A 16,162-nucleotide genomic window follows, 5' to 3' on the forward strand; every position below is an offset into this window, starting at 1 on the left:
CTTCTAGTTTAGATCAATAATGATGTTGGACCAAGAGAATGTTGACTTGGACTTTGTATTAGCTTCTTAGCCCAATTGTTTTACTATCCCTTTAAAAATTCAGCCACTTAAAATGAAATAATTTTGCTTAAAGACTAAACAAACTTTAATCACAGTAGACTTGATTCAATTTGGCCCAATCGTAAACTTTCTGCACACTAACAAAAATATTAAATAACCTATTGAAAGCAAATAACAATTTAATAATTTTTTAAATAATATTTTAATAATGTTTGATTATCATTTTAATTAGATTCAAGTTTTTTAAACTCAACAGCCCCATTACATTACCAAAAAAAAAAATTTACTCATTTTAAATAAGTGTAAGTGTTTTGATTTAAACAAAAAAAATGTAAGTGTTTTGATTATTGTTTTATGTATACAATAATTAACAATAAATTCTTAAATAAATTTAGATTCATAATAAATTATTCTTTAATTTATTGAACTATACAGTTAAAAATTAAAAAAAAAAACATTCATTTTTTATTCAAATGAAAAACAAAAAATATTTTTAGTCATTTTAACTTACGCATTAACCTGATACATTTTTCTTTCCTATTAAATTGGGTGTGAAATCTATTATTCTATTTATATATAAGTATAAGCCATAACCCGAAATTATATTTTTGGTAATGTTATGACAACCTTTTTTAATTGTTTTTATTTTAAGTTAAAGTGCCTTCTTATGGAATCACTTGAATCAGAAATATATATGCTGTTGGGTGATCTATAGAACTAGATTGAATATAAGCAGGGATCCAAACTCATTGTTCAACTCATTCAACTGGTCAATTTCAGAGATTGTTTAGCAAGTTCACTTACATGATATATCATATCTCATGTTTCTCAATAGAATTCACTCCGCGCATGTTTTAAACTTGCTTAATTATATATTTTTTAATAACAACTTAAAAAGATTGAACAATAGTACTAGTACAGTACTTTAATGATAATGATTTATTACTGTTCCGACCCAATCCACCAACGATTCGGGTTCGGTTACAAGTCGATGACCTGACGTGACTCCGACTCGATTTAGTAGATGATTTATGTACTACTTCTTTTGTCATGAAGAACCTGGACAGCTAGTAAAAATTTTTAGAAAGGTGGGTTTCGTCACAAAAGGTCCACCCGAATACAGAATATAAATCGGGAGGAACCTACTTCTCTCTAGTCACTCTTTCTAATTTTAATTAGCTGTCTTCTTGTACGAGCTCTGACTTAGATATTGAAATGTTCTTGCAGGTGGTCTCACTGGCCGTCCAATCAACATTGCTGCCAGGCTCCATCCTCCAACTCGTGCTCAGGTCCCGACTCCTCCTTCGCATCTAGGGGTGGCAATATGTACCTTACTCGCGGGTACCCAACCCGACCCCACCCGATTGGGTAGGTTGTCAACCCGATCCGCAGCGGGTAGAGTAGGGTGCGGATAGGGTTTTCGTGCGGATCGGGTAGGGTGCGGGTTGAGTCTCAACCCTATCCGACCAACCCGCACTCTATATATGTTTATGTTATATACTTATATAAAAATATGTTTTAAGTGGATGTTGAATTAAAGACCTCTCACTAAATGCAAAAGATCCTTAACCACTAAAAGAAAATCATTAATTGATAATTTAATATTTTTTTTACATAAAAATCAGTTTTATTTTAAATTATCATCAAGTTATATAATAATGTTGTATATTTTTTGTAACTCGTGGGTAGGGTCGAATATCCGCAGATTAAGAGCAGATAGAGTTAGGGTTGGGATATTCTCAGCCTGCGGATGGAATAGGGTTGAGTTTATATGAAAATCTCAACCCATGAGTAGGGTTAAGATTAGATCAAAATTCTACCCTATTTTACCCATTGTCACCCCCATTCGCATCTGTTGAGGAACCACTTCAACCCGATCCGAGAAGAACCCGAACAAACGAACAATTACCAACATATAAACAAGAAGAAACCTTGGCACTGATAATTGACTCAATATATGAGCAGATATAATGGTAATTCACCGACCACACATCGTATAAACTATAAAGTCGTTGAAAAGCAACATCAATAAACCGACTTAATTAAACATATGTACATGAATGACTCCTATAAGATACCACCCCAAGAAAAAAAAGAAAAAAATATGTGGAACGCGGAACACACACTTTCCATGAACAAGTGCCCCCGTTCTCCCACGTCAAATGATTCTAGAATCTCAAACAAATACTAAAACAAATAAAAAAATAAATAACGGCAAGGGAAAAGCAAAATTAAACACGAGAACGAAAAGAATGATAATCACAAAGACGTTTAGGTCAACAAGGTGGCTTGAGTTGACTTGACATTTGATTGATTCCACATTCGCAGCCAGCCAGCACTATTAACAACACCAACCCATTCAATTTGACCATATATTTTCAATTCTGTGAGTCATCAGTTTCTCAAAACTATGGGAAGAATTATAGCCAAGGCGATTATGAGAAGCAATATGATGGCAATAAAGGTCCACTTGCGGGTGTTCTTCTGGTGCTTTCTAGCAACTTGGAGTTGCTGTACACCACCCCTAACGTACGAATTAGCACGTGCCATGTGGCTCTCAATGTCGTCGAGCTGTTCACCCTGTGTTTGGACCAACACTGACATGTCCAAGAACACCTGGTGAAGCTCGTTCAGGTTCCTCTCTATCTCTTTCACCGCACCGTGCCTCTCCTGAATCTCTTGAATTGTGTTCATCACTGTCGCTCTCCCTTGTTGTTGGATTGCTTTCTGGAGGAAAGTTTCACTCTCACCTGAATCCACCACAATGTTATGCAATTTTGTTTCATAATCATCATAATAAATAATGCACGCAAGATCATAATAATGACCGCATTCTTTGCATTGATGTAGACAAACCCAGAAAAAATTATTGATCATTATAGTATAACTATATTACGTTTGTTACAGTAAATTTCACTAAAATTAATTAACATAAAAAATATAATTTTAATTTTAAATATATTTACACAGTCATCGTATCCACCATATTATAGTCATATTAGAATTCATCTAAATTATACAAGACATTTGGCTTCTAGTTTAATTTTGTCGTGTAACGAAATTTAACTTTACGTGTAGTTAAACTTTTTTAGTAAACTATTCTACGTACTATATAAAAATCAATTTGGGGAATGTGGTACAAAGTACGTGGTTGTTAAAGTGGAAAATGCCAAGGAAAAATGCTGAAGTCTTGTGTGATGGAAGAATAAAAGAGCTTTCTGTATATCTTTTCGTATTTTGTACATCTGATTTTTTTTTTTCATACTAAACTAAATTAGAATTTATATGATATGTAGTTCTATAGTACATCTATCTCCGTCGGGTGAATTTTTAAATTGTTGTCAATTGTGTTATTTTAAGATTTGTACTATTTTAAATGGTGGTGTAAGATATTCCATGTATGCTAAAATGAATTTAACATTTTTTTTCCTTCTTAATTGAAAATAACTAACGGAAACTACTCCTTAGTTATTCCTGCTAGAATTTCTCCGTATTCAGTTAACATGCGAAACTCTAAGGCTCGCGCTTTAATTTGAGTATAACCAAACTTCAAAATCATCAAAGTATTTAAATTTGGATTTGAATTTTCTAAAGTTTGAATTTCATTTTAACAGTAAAATGTGATTTATTCAAGAGTAGAATCCTACTTTACCCTCTAAACTACAAATTTAAAATTTAGAGGATTTAAATTATTTAAATTTAAAATTTCCTAGAATAGTAAGTAGTAACCAGATATCCTTTCATTCCGTGAGGCTTGTTAAAGAATTCAAAGTTTCAAAATACACACATATTAAAACTAACTAAATAAAGTAACACCTAAATCCCAAGCCACCTTAAATCATTTAAAAATCTCATTAGTTATTTGATTATTTCTCTCCTTCTCCTTAATATTATATTCACTTCTGTTTATCTCTTTAGAATAAACTCAAGTAATTTATAATATAATCATAATAATAATTTGATCAGGAGGCATGATTAATCCCAGTAGGCAGTTAAAAAAAAAAAAGAAAATAAGAAAGAGGGGCTAATTACCGGTAGAGATGAGAAGGTCAATGGTTTTGTCATCAGGATTCTCGCCGGTGACGGTGTAGTAGCGACGTTGTACGGTATCTCTATACTCCGACGATATCTGATCTCTGAGTTTGTTGAAACTCTCCATTGACTCCTTGAGGTTCTTTCTCAGTCCATTGACCACAGACGTCCGTGTCCGGTCAGAGGAAGAGCCAGGCCCGCAGCCAGCCACGGACAGACTAGCCTCGTTAGCCCGGTCAAGGGCCTCCAAGCGGGCCTTGAGGACCCTGGCCTTCCTGAGGGCGGTGGTGACATCAGCATCCATACGAGAGCGAAGGTCCTTCACATCCTTTGCGGTGTGAAGAGCCTTGCTCTTCTCGTTGGAGACTCGGAGGCTGTTGTGGATGTTCTCGAGCTCCTTCAGCTCCTGTTTTAGGGACTCAACTTCCTCGAAGAACTTGTTGAGGTTGTTCTCGACGGACGGCGTCGTTTCGGCCATCTCGATGACATGCTGGTTCTTGTCCCGCGGTGGAGAGAGCAAGTCGTTCATCTTTAATTTCTTTCAAGATATTATTCTCTCTCTTGTGTTTGAAAGAAACTTTGAATGGAGATTAAGAGGAAATTAGATGGACTGCGATATTGGGCTCTTTTATTTTTATGGGCTGCCGCTCGCTTCTAATTATATTCATGGAAGACTACGGTACATATTTAAAAAATCGAAAAATTAATTATTTGGGACCAGGTCAAATTCAAACCCATGTACATGATGACTTGAAAGAGGATACAAACTGAAAAAAAAAAGATTATATTATTATAAAAATATTATATATAAATAAAAACTCAATTATTAAATAAATTGTACCTTTAATTGGAAGAGATATAGAGACTGAAATAAACTGAGATTGAGAGATAGATACTGAAATAAGTCTCAATTGTATTTGGTGAAGTAGAAGACAAAGACTAAAATAAGAATGAAATTCTAATTTAATTTGTACAAAAAGTAAAGTTGGAATTAATTAATTGAAATGAGAATATTTTAAGTATAAAATGTTATTAAAGTTTCAGTATCGATCCTTAAAAATTTCAGTCTCCTGTGCCCCTATTTTTTTAAAATACAGAAATACTAAAATTTTGAGACAAATACTAAAATTTTAGTACCACTCTCTAGGCTAATAAACATAGATATTGAGTTACGGTTTTTTAATTTCCGTCCTAATACTTTAAAACAAATGCTACCTTATTCTTTTAGATAACTATTCACACAGCCAACGTAAAAAGTAATTAAATAATTATTTATACTGATGTGACGATACATAATTAAATATACTGTGTACTTTTTTATACTAACAACGCATTAAAATTAAATTTATATTATATATTTATATATAAATATATATTATTTAATTTATTTTTAATATATATTTTATATTTTAATATATATTTTATACGAATAATTAATAGTTTATTTTTTACAGTTTACACGATAAACATGATATTATTATTATGGAATGGACAAATAGTTGATTGGAAAGGTAGTAAAAAGGGGAAATACCTAAGAAGTTTGGTGTGCGGATACGCAGAATAGAACGAAAGGGGAGTGAATGAGGGTAAGGGCTATGATAATTGGTACGCTTCTAGAGGATTATCGTTAAACTTTTCCGGTTACTTGTTAATTACTTTATAGTAGTAGTTAAATCTGTTGCAGTAGTTTGGTCCTCTCCTCTCCTATATATCCTGTGTGTGTACCCGCCAAGGAGGAAGTTTCCTATGTGTCTTTGTTGTTAGCCTCCCATTGGATATTTAATTATTTATTTATCTCAATTTATTTATAATCAATTGCCATCTATAGCAATATTCAGATAAATCATTCAAAAATCTAATCCTTATCAGCGTGCATGTAAGTTAACAACCAAAGATAGCAATTGATTTGAAATCTTGAATCTTATTCATATATGGTGAATTATTATTATTATTATTATTATTATTCTTATTATTATTATTATTATTATATAAAAACCATTTTAAATTTTAGAATCATTAAATTATGTGTGTACTAACAATTAGTTATCAAATCAGTTATTATTAATATAAAATATATTTTAAAATATAAAATTTATATTTAAAATATATTCGTAATTGATTTTTAAATTATAATTTAAAATATAAAATTTTTAAATTCTTATACATAAATATAAAATAACTAATTAATGAATGATTGTTTATAGCACATATTATTTTTTATTTTGAAAATAACTTGTCGTGTATTTGAATTTAAACTAAGCTCATAACAGCAAAGTAGTTGATGCATCATTTAATATTTAAAACAAACTTTATTGTATGTAGTTTAAGAATTGTTTAATAGTAAGTCCATTAAAATAATCTAAAGTGATGCCATTTAGCTAACTTTATTTGGAATGAATAATAATAGAGAAATAAACAAAGGAAAAACTTGAAATATAAGTTTCCTTTGAGCCTAATAATTAAGAGGCAATTATTCCAATAAAAATATAAAAAATATCTTTTAATTTTATGACGATGTTAATTTAAAAAGTGTGACTTATTTATTTTGTAATTCTTTAAATAAAAATAACATTTTTATAGTATATGAAAATTAAACTTTAAAATTTATCATTTAAAAAATAAAATATCTTTACATAATAATAATTATAAGATTTTTATTGAAGTATCACATAATTAAGATGCCTACATAATACATACAGGAGGCCTTCTACTAGTTCATAACTAATAATAAATGGAACTTCGGTGTTCTTGCTTCAAGTGATATTTTTTAACGAAAAATGTTAGAGGGTCAGCAAAATTTATTATTTTGATCAATAATTAGTTATAGAAAAGTATAGATAAACGATAAAAATATTAAACAATGTGAATAATTGATATATCAGATGTTAATATTAAGATTTAGACGGGTAATTTAGGAGTGTAGTGTATTTTTACTTTATTGGACCAATTTTAAAATTCATTGTTCACATTATTCACAAAAATAATTGTCTATCTAATAAATTTCGTTAGTTATTAATACTTAAAAGTGTAAGTTAAAAATATATTATTAGATTATTAGACTAAAAAAATTTGACTAATAATTAAAAATAATAATAAAAAATAATAAATTTTACTGAGTCTTTAGTATTTCTCTATTTTAATAAATTTTATGCTGCCACATTTTGAATCAATGAAATAGCGGGCAAATAAAAAAGGGATCGTAGACATGTGCTTTGTATACCAAAGAGAAAACCCGCGTTGTAATTTCCAGATACACGGTTTTTCTCTTGAATACTTTCTAATGAGGAGACATATCTTTCTTCACCAACAAGAAAATTATGTTGAAAATTCTAAAAATACTGGGAATCGCCAATTGCCATTCGTGGAGACTAATTTCAGAAATAGTGCACCACAATAGCAATGCGCGTGGACTTTTCACATTTGCAATTCAATCCATCATCAAATTCGTCTTTTCTTAACATTAAAATATTTCCATGTTGCAGAAACATTTCATATATATATAAGATATGTGAGCTCACACAAAATTGCAGCGTCACTCAAAAAGAAAATACATATACTTACAATTTTATGAATGAAAAAGTTTATCGTTTGCTTGTTATTTATCAAAGTGTGTGTGAAATTTTGATATAATGTATTTTCACATTATCATGAAATTTATATAAAAAAAATCAATTCTCAAATATAAAGAAGAAAAATATTTCTAACTGTACTTAAAAATATTCACTAAGATTAACCTCAATAATACAGTAAAAGTAAACTGTATAAATTGTAAACAAATATTAATATACTCAATTGTAAATAAATAAATAAATAAATAACTCCACTCTCTTTTCAAAATATTAATTTATTTGGCATTATTTGTCTATTTGCATCACATCTATATTCATCATTCATAGAATCCCATTGAAATCATGCATTCTAATTCACACATCATGACTTATATATGTTATTGGCACTCACTTTACTTATATTATATGGTGAATTCATTAACTCTGTTAGAGATATAGAAAACAGAAGAAAAATTAAAGAAGCGAAGAAGAAAGGGTTTGATGGCACTATAAGAAAATAAACTTTTTGCTATATTTTTAAAGCGTGTCGAAAAATACAAAAAAGTATGTCGATAGTTTTTCGCAATATTTTTTGAACTATTGGCATGCTTTTAAAAGGATCACATTCGCAAGCGTGTCGTTGCTCTATCGCCACGCTTTTGTGGATCAACCGGCACGCTTTCTTTTTTGCCACGCTTTTATCTCTTGCCATGCTTAAAAGCGTGGCCATATGTATTAACCTATAGCTACGCTTTAAAAACGTACTGAAAAGTGTACATATCATCACACTTTTGGAAGCATGCCCAGTGGTGTGGTTTTGGCTACACTTCGAAAACGTGCCGATAAGGGGAAGATATGGCTACGCTTTTTAAGCGTGTCAATAGAGGAAGATATAGCTATGCTTGATAAGCGTGGTTGTTGATGATTACAAGAAGATATGGCTACGCTTAAAAAGCATGCCAATAGCCGAAAATATAACTATAAGTTAGATCAAAATACTTATGGTTATACTTGTTTATGAATCTTCCTAATTAAACACTGCAAAATTGATATATAATTTTAAATCATAGTTTGAATGACTAATTTAAATAATGGAAAAAAAATTATATAATTTTAGATTAACCAATCTAACATCTATAACCTTTCATCACATTTGTCAACAAAAAAATAAATTTTATTATTTAAAAAATACAACATATACATCATTAAAGCCACAGTAAAAAGAAAAGTCAAAATTTGAGATTTGAAGAACAAGAAAATTGTTCTTGTGTGAAGACTAAAACAGCTTTGGCTCACTGCTGGAGTGCAAGTAATAAGCAACCCTATCTTTCTCTCGTTTTAAGCATTCCTCAGCCTGAAATGAACAACATCAAATAGATTACTATTCAATAGAAACCACACAGCAACATAATGAAACTAAAATTTCAACGTACAGTAATCAGCACAAAGAAATAGTACCTTAAGCATATAATCAGGACAAGAATTTTCTAGGATCCAATTTGAAGCCTTTCGAGAATAATAAGCAGAAGTATCTTTCAGCATGGCTGCTTCAAAATCATTCCTATAGTGATCCATTTGACCTATTCTAATTTCAACAAATATATCTAATACATTTTTTAAAAGATGAATCAGGATCGCACAACAAAATGATTAGGGTTGATATCATGTTTGGAGCTTCATCATCCAGATATAACTTGTTATTTTTGAATAAATATCCTATAAGATATGCAGATGATCTTCTGATAGCAGCCTGGAGAGGAATATTGTCAACAACAAAAAATAGTCGAGAGGAGAGAGCCATTTTATCAGTAATGAAAAGAAAAGTACCTGACTGTCATTAACACCTTTCACAAGCTCTGATATGAGTGACTCTACATCTTCCTCATTAATGACCAAAACCACTGTTCCTTAGCTGAAGTTTGAACCTCCTAGAATATAAAAGAAATAAAATCAAATTATGCATTGAATCAGTTGAAATACATCCACAATCAACAAGAACACTTATAATTCTTGAAAAAAGAGCATGTATGAAGATGGAAAGTCTTATTAAGAATTTCAAAATATGCAATTTTGGTCTACCTTATCTTCATCGCCCATTGTTGATAGCAAAGGAGGAAGCATAGTACCAAGATGAAAGTTAAGGCTAGGACCTTAGATGAAATAAATAAATAAATAAGATGAAACAAATAGTAAGATAACAAGAAATTACAAACAATAACATCAATATACACGATCTCCATGGCAATGATGGCAACAAACAAGTTACCTTAGAATTTATTTAAGGACATCAAGTGTAGTATCGGAAGTTTCATCATCCTCTAGTGCATGTAGAAGAGTGGGAGCAATTTCATCAATAGCTTGCAATCCAACACTCTACATTGCAAGATTCGGATGGAAATGTGTTGTAAAAACTCTAGTATTATCTAAGATACCACAAACTAAAACATCATAAAGAAAGAATAAGTAGACAGCAAAGAGTGCAACCTTATAAAGAGTGTTGAATGCAAGCCAGCTGATTCACGAACCTCAAGCAAACTGTAAATACATTGATCTAATTTATCAAAAAATACAATGTAAAAATTTCCCAAAAAAAGGCTTAAAATACACAAGCCTATCACAAAACGCAGTTCGAATAGTGGGAATGAGCTCATTCATGAAACTCAACAACTAACTCTTGCCAGCACTTACCATAACTTCACTCAGACTAACACATGCAACATAAACCATAATTTAATCAAATTACATGATATGAGCTATCAGCACATAGATACACCCATAACAAAACAACAAATTTCAGCAGCAACAACTATTTTCACCTGTCTTCTACTGCTGCTAGGGTCACTCAGGCCCTGGGATAACATTGGGATTATCAAGGGGAGCACACATTCACCAAGTTTGCTTACTAGCTCACCCAATGATCGTCTGGCAATTAACCTGCATAAGAATGAGCAAAGGTAAGACAAAAACTCCACAACTTGTGGCAGAAAATCAGTCAAAATGGATATAAGTGCACACCTGCCGTCTTTTAGAAGATGGATGATGATGCAAGGGATGAAATTAAAGTATCTATCAGAATAGGCATAATTTCTCAAAGAGTCTTAGGAATATTTGGTGGGAGCAATTTCGAATAATATCAGCAAGTCATGATGTCAGAGAAAACATACATGGATCAGCAGCTATCTATAAATTTTGAAACTTCAAAAATAGAAAGACTTACTTGAATGGCCAGTGAAGGCTAAGAGAAGTAGGAAATAGAGGAAAAAGGGCCATGAAAAGATAGAGTATATGAAAGATCAGATCCAAAAATCCAGTTAGAAAATTGACGTGGCAGCCATAATCTTTTATGCTGAAAAGATGGGAAAAAAAGCTTAGAGTATATGGAACAAGTTGAGATAACTATGTAGAAAGCATGTACAAGAACAATCCATCCATTGCAAGAACAACAAAAGGAGAGGGGCCAAGTGATTTTAAACTAATTTCATTTGGAGAAGAGTCCCACCTTTGGCTCTTAGAATTGCAGCATGCAGCCCTATATATAGAGAGAAGGCACAAAACCACACAACTAAAATTCAGTAAAAAGGGCAAAACACAAATAACTATAACCCCCCAAGAGCCACCAACTATTTATTCCTTAATCAAATAGTCACTGAAGTCATACTAAATTAACAAACAAGAAAACAAGTGAATTCATGTCAAAAACTGTTTGTATGAAAAACAAAGAGAAGAAAATACTCTACTTTCGTTCTAATCAAGATCAATGCAATAAAATCATATATTCATGTCAATGGCATTAAATTTAAGTTCACTACCTTGCTGAGTTACTTGTATATAATCCTACATTAACAAGAAAAAAAATCAAATTATTTATATCTACAAACAAACTTGAGTCTCAACTGCATTCAAATCAAAAGAAAATGGCTCCACATCATCATCTCTCAATCCTTTTAGACATGAAACAATGTCATTCACGGCAACGGAATCATCCCACGGTGCGAACTCTATGATGAAAAGCAACTTCGATAAAAAAATGCTTTTTAAGTATTATTCATCATAACATTTAAACCAAAACTTGGATATTTTAACACAGACATCTTAGAGCTATTAATTTCATCAATATTTGAATAGTTTGAAAGAAATAATAAATGAAAAATGTTGCACATATACCCTTTAGGATTTATCCTAGTAGCTGCAACATACAGATCAAACTTTCCAATGGATTGCCATTTCCATGAACTCCAATCTCCAAGTCCCAAAATTCTGCTCCTATTAGTGGAATCTTAAGAAGAAATTTTACATTCAACACAATTCTACATTGAATTGAATTAAATAGAGTGAGTTGTAATGAGCCTCAGACCAAAAGCTTAACCACTACTCTACATCTTGAGGATGCAAGTGTTCGTTTGTTCCAGTTGAATTTCATAATACACATGAAGGTCTAAAAATTCTCATGTTTGTTTTTTCTGTATTTAATCTTGGTATTTTGTTTATTTATTTATTCTTCAATTCTATCCCACATCATTTTTAAATGTAAAATGGTTTCGGAACTACAAGTTACTAGATTTAAAATATTTTAGAGAGGGTCATCTACAACAATTCTAACGCAATTCCCTGAAACTATGTATTAGAAAATTTGACTAAACATAAAAACATATAAACTATGGATGAATACCAACTTTTGTCATGACTATTGAGTACAACAATATTGTAATAGACTATGACGAGCGAATCACATATAAATTATGCGAGAAAATAATCCAACTCACCATGAGATTCCGCACCAGGAGGGCTTATGCGTCAACAACACAAAAATAACAATCTGCCACTCTAATTCGGTAACCACCAAACATCGATCTTCCAATCTAAAAGGCTTATGCAGATGCGGCTGCTCCCTTCTTCCTTGGTGCAGCTTCAGTACCTAGTTAAACAGAAACAAGGTCGCATTAACGAAATGATGATTGATGAAAAACACAACTGCTGAAGATCTGAATATAGATTGTGGGGGTACCTTATCTGAAGCCGCTCTTGAATCGGCAAGGCACCTGGCAGAGGTACCTCATCCTGCCGGTGCCGGTGGTCTTTCTGCGGATGGACTTCACGCTCCAGTTATATGTAAGAGTTCATTTGAAAAAATAGTACTAGAATCGTGAGAATTAAAACTAAAAAGTGTAGAATCAGAAATCGTGAATGAAAATGGAAGAAATTAGGATTTACATTTCCTCTTGCGTGCAGCGGGGAAAGCACAGGCGGAGCAGCGACTCTTCTGGAGGTGAAAGCCGCAGCGACCGCACCTCACACAGAGGGTGTGAGTCTTGTTCTTCTTCTTACCAAAGCTCCCTGTTCCCTGACCCTATGTTACATTCACACATACTCAAAAGTTAATTCATCATAGATACACAGTGAGCTCTGTGTGCGTGTGTGTGTGTGTGTGTGAGAGAGAGAGAGAGAGAGAGAGAACCATTGAAGCAGATCCAGAAGAGACGATAGACTAGCAGCGTGGAAGAAGGAAAGGCGACCTCCGTTGGCTGACCGACGTGATGAGTAGTTGTGAACCCCGTTAAATTAGTAGATAATTAGTCAATAAATTAAATTTTAATAAAGAAAATTAGAAATATGAATATTATATTAAATTATGATAAAGCTCATCAAAACGAGAATTTTGATACTAATTTCAAAGAATTCGGTCCAAGATTGGACTGAATGGGCCGGATCCGTGGGCCCAACTGGCCCAACACTTAAATGAGCCAAAGCTTCTTTTCTCCCCCAATTCAGCAAAAGCAACGCTGAACACAGCAAGGGGAGGAGAAGGGTTCCGAACCCTTATTCCAATTTCCAATCACCGTAACTTTTCAATCCGAGCTCCGATCGCCGCACCGTTTGCGGCCACGCGACCACTGCGTCGAGCTCTACGATTCTACCGAAACAATTTCATAGGTAAGCTACTTAATTACTCTCAGCCTCCCCTTCCCCCAATTTTCAAAAATTATGTAGTGGTGTTGAATTTCTTTGCTTTTTGATGTATTAGGATCCAATTAGCTTGAGGTAAGGTGAGCATACCATAACTCTATTTAATTTTCTGAATTTGTGCTTTGAGTATTAAATTTGGGTGTACATGTGTTATGAATATGTATTAGGTTGTGAATAAATAATTGGAGCTTGAAATTGTGGACGTTGGAACTTGGTGGAGGTTGAGCACTAGTGTTTTATTGAACTTTTGGGGCTGTGTTTATTTTGGTGAGTTGCCTTGATCACTACATAAAAATCAGTCAAGGTATGGTTTAGGTTTCTTGCATTTAATATATAATGTTCTGTGAAAACTTATGCTAGATGACCATAGGATAGGTTGGAATGTATGTGTATATATTTGTTGCTTAGTATCTTGTTGAGAAGTATGTTTTGGTTTGGAGCTTGTTGACTAGTTGGTAATTTGATGAATTGTTGATTAATGATTTGAGGACATAAGCATATAAGCCAAAAATTTGTGAGCTATGGTTTTGGTTGATGGATTTGGGAAGTGTATGTGTATTATTGTGGATTTGAGGTATGATTTATTGTGGTGGTTGTTTTGATGATGAAGAAGAACATACTATGTTGATAATTGCAGGTTTGGTGATGAATGGGATGGGATTTTTGAATGAAAATGAGGTTTGGGAAGTTTTGTAAAATTTTGGTTTTGGGCCGAATTTCGGCGAGCTATAATTTGGCTTCCGGACCCTCAAATTATTTCCAACTTGTTTTAAATGAAAATTGGGTTCGTGAAGTTTACGCCGTTTAAAGAACAGGTGAAAAATATTTTAAATCGAAGAAGTTATGGGCGTCGGAAAATTTGAACAAAAAGTTGTTTTCTTTTCAGTTCTGGCAGAACCAGGATCTTCGGTATGTGTGCGCACGCACACACTTGTGCGCGTGCTCTGAGCAGATCAAGTTTTCACTTGTGCATACGCACACTGCTGTGCGCACGCACGCCCTTGCAAATTTTCAGAAAAACGTGCGTACGCACACTATAGTGCGCACGCACACACAGGGGAAGGCCCACTGCTGGGAGCACTCGCACACTCTGATGCGTACGCACAGGGACAATTATGCGTGCTACTGGGAGCACTCGCACCATCTGGTGCGTACGCTTCTCCTTGGATTTTTACGTAAGTGTGTGCACACACACAAGTGTGCGTACGCACACACCCTGTTTCTTAGCACACGTATTTTTGTGATTCCGAAATGAGTTCAAGCTTCTAAACCTTTATTTTCATTCTTCTAGTCATGAATAATAACATTAAGTCTGATAATCAAATGAGGTTAGGAAATGGGGATAACTTGGAGGTGAAGTAAAGCTGAAAAAAGTGATGAATTGACTATGAAGTGTTATGAATGATTGTGTATAATGCATGGCTTAAATAATCAAATGATCTGAGATACAAGATTCCTTGAGTAAAGTACCGTGGCTTGCCACCACGTGTACTAGGTCGAAACTCAATACTCTGTTGACTCTACAACGTAAGGGTGACCGGGTACTTATAAATTCCCAGGAATATTAACCCCATCGAGCAATTATAATTATTTGAGAAAAAAACTATGCATAGACTTGTGGGGATGCACGCCGAGGGACAGTCCAAGAGTTTAGCAAACCGGACTTGTCGGGTTGGCTTGATAACCGACAGATGAGACTCATCAGCCATAGGACAGGCATGCATCATGTGCATATTACTTGAATTACTTGTTTGTGCATTAATTGGGTGTGCCTAAGTGTACTTGCTATGCTAAATGTATATTTGTTACCTGCAGTACTTATAACCTTCTTGTGCTTGCCTTTATTTGTTTATTTGTCTGTGATATGTTGTCGGATATGGAGGTATGGAGGAAATGCGGTAAGACTTAGATTCAAGATTAAGTTAAGTTAGGCTTAGATACTTTTAGAAAACCACCTTTTTATGGTTTCTGTTTAATACCTTAAGTTTTATAATTTGAGTATCGGCGTTCTAGGATTGCCTATGGCATTCCCAGGACCTTATATCTTATATGTGTGGCACCTTTACCATGCTGAGAACCTCTGGTTCTCACTCCATACTATGTTGTTGTTTTTCAGATGCAGGTCAAGAGGCACCTTGTTAGGCGTCTGGACGTCTGAAGCGAAGTGGTTTTCGGGTTACTTTTTTATTATATATATATATATATACTTAGTTTTCTCTCCACATGACTTGTTCCTTTTGACCCTCTTAGAGGCTTATGGAGAGACAGGATTTTGTTTATGTAAATTTGAGTTTTGGATATGTATATATATGCGTAAATATTCTCCGGCCAGCCTTGACTTCGCGGGCTGAGTTAGGAGCTTGTTATTTTGTATCTTTGGTCCTCTATTTCTACTTTTGTTATCTTATTCTTGACATCTATAGCTTTCTTAGTACGCAAGATAACTCGTTTTCTGAATATTGCGCTTTTATTTCGCGATTTTTATTTCATCTGTTTTTCAAGGCTCCTAGTTTATTTTATTCTTTTTGCTATTATATGTACACATTTTATTTTAGAGG

The 16,162-nt window shown here is 33.2% G+C and overlaps 2 protein-coding genes and 1 long non-coding RNA gene across 4 annotated transcripts; 1 reads left to right on the plus strand and 2 right to left on the minus strand.

Moving 5' to 3' along the window:
- Positions 1–1,976: 1,976 nt before the first annotated feature.
- On the minus strand, positions 1,977–4,872 carry LOC112784238 (syntaxin-121-like). The gene is made up of 2 exons (XM_025827387.3): positions 4,093–4,872; positions 1,977–2,810 (listed from the first exon to the last, which is right to left on the minus strand). The coding sequence occupies exons 1-2, from the start codon at positions 4,619–4,621 to the stop codon at positions 2,455–2,457; spliced, it is 885 nt and encodes a 294-aa protein (XP_025683172.1). The 5' UTR covers positions 4,622–4,872; the 3' UTR covers positions 1,977–2,454.
- Positions 4,873–8,792: 3,920 nt separating this feature from the next.
- On the minus strand, positions 8,793–12,697 carry LOC112782852 (uncharacterized). The gene is made up of 11 exons (XM_072231302.1): positions 12,680–12,697; positions 12,404–12,555; positions 11,805–11,903; positions 10,858–10,986; positions 10,457–10,574; positions 10,125–10,175; positions 9,907–10,013; positions 9,720–9,790; positions 9,468–9,568; positions 9,099–9,390; positions 8,793–8,994 (listed from the first exon to the last, which is right to left on the minus strand). The coding sequence occupies exons 1-6, from the start codon at positions 12,695–12,697 to the stop codon at positions 10,167–10,169; spliced, it is 525 nt and encodes a 174-aa protein (XP_072087403.1). The 3' UTR covers positions 8,793–8,994; positions 9,099–9,390; positions 9,468–9,568; positions 9,720–9,790; positions 9,907–10,013; positions 10,125–10,166.
- A 704-nt stretch (positions 12,698–13,401) lies between these two features.
- On the plus strand, positions 13,402–16,006 carry LOC112782854 (uncharacterized). 2 transcript variants are annotated; one of them, XR_011878325.1, is made up of 4 exons: positions 13,402–13,571; positions 13,663–13,684; positions 13,772–13,908; positions 15,721–16,006. It is a non-coding gene; the product is annotated as an uncharacterized lncRNA (long non-coding RNA). The 2 variants fall into 2 exon arrangements; XR_003193208.2 differs by lacking the exon at positions 13,663–13,684 and having other exon boundaries at positions 13,403–13,571.
- The last annotated feature ends 156 nt before the right edge of the window (positions 16,007–16,162 follow it).

Source organism: Arachis hypogaea, chromosome 20, assembly GCF_003086295.3.
Source record: "Arachis hypogaea cultivar Tifrunner chromosome 20, arahy.Tifrunner.gnm2.J5K5, whole genome shotgun sequence".
Classification (NCBI taxonomy): Eukaryota; Viridiplantae; Streptophyta; class Magnoliopsida; order Fabales; family Fabaceae; genus Arachis; species Arachis hypogaea.

Coding starts and splice junctions, on each gene's coding strand:
- LOC112784238 (XM_025827387.3), bottom strand. CDS start 4,621: ATGAACGACTTGCTCTCTCCACCGCGGGACAAGAACCAGCATGTCATC. Junction 2,811..4,092: donor TGACCTTCTCATCTCTACCG/GTAATTAGCCCC, acceptor TGGTGGATTCAG/GTGAGAGTGAAACTTTCCTC.
- LOC112782852 (XM_072231302.1), bottom strand. Junction 11,904..12,403: donor TCCTGGTGCGGAATCTCATG/GTGAGTTGGATT, acceptor TTCCACTAATAG/GAGCAGAATTTTGGGACTTG. Junction 10,987..11,804: donor ACTAGGATAAATCCTAAAGG/GTATATGTGCAA, acceptor CCATCTTTTCAG/CATAAAAGATTATGGCTGCC.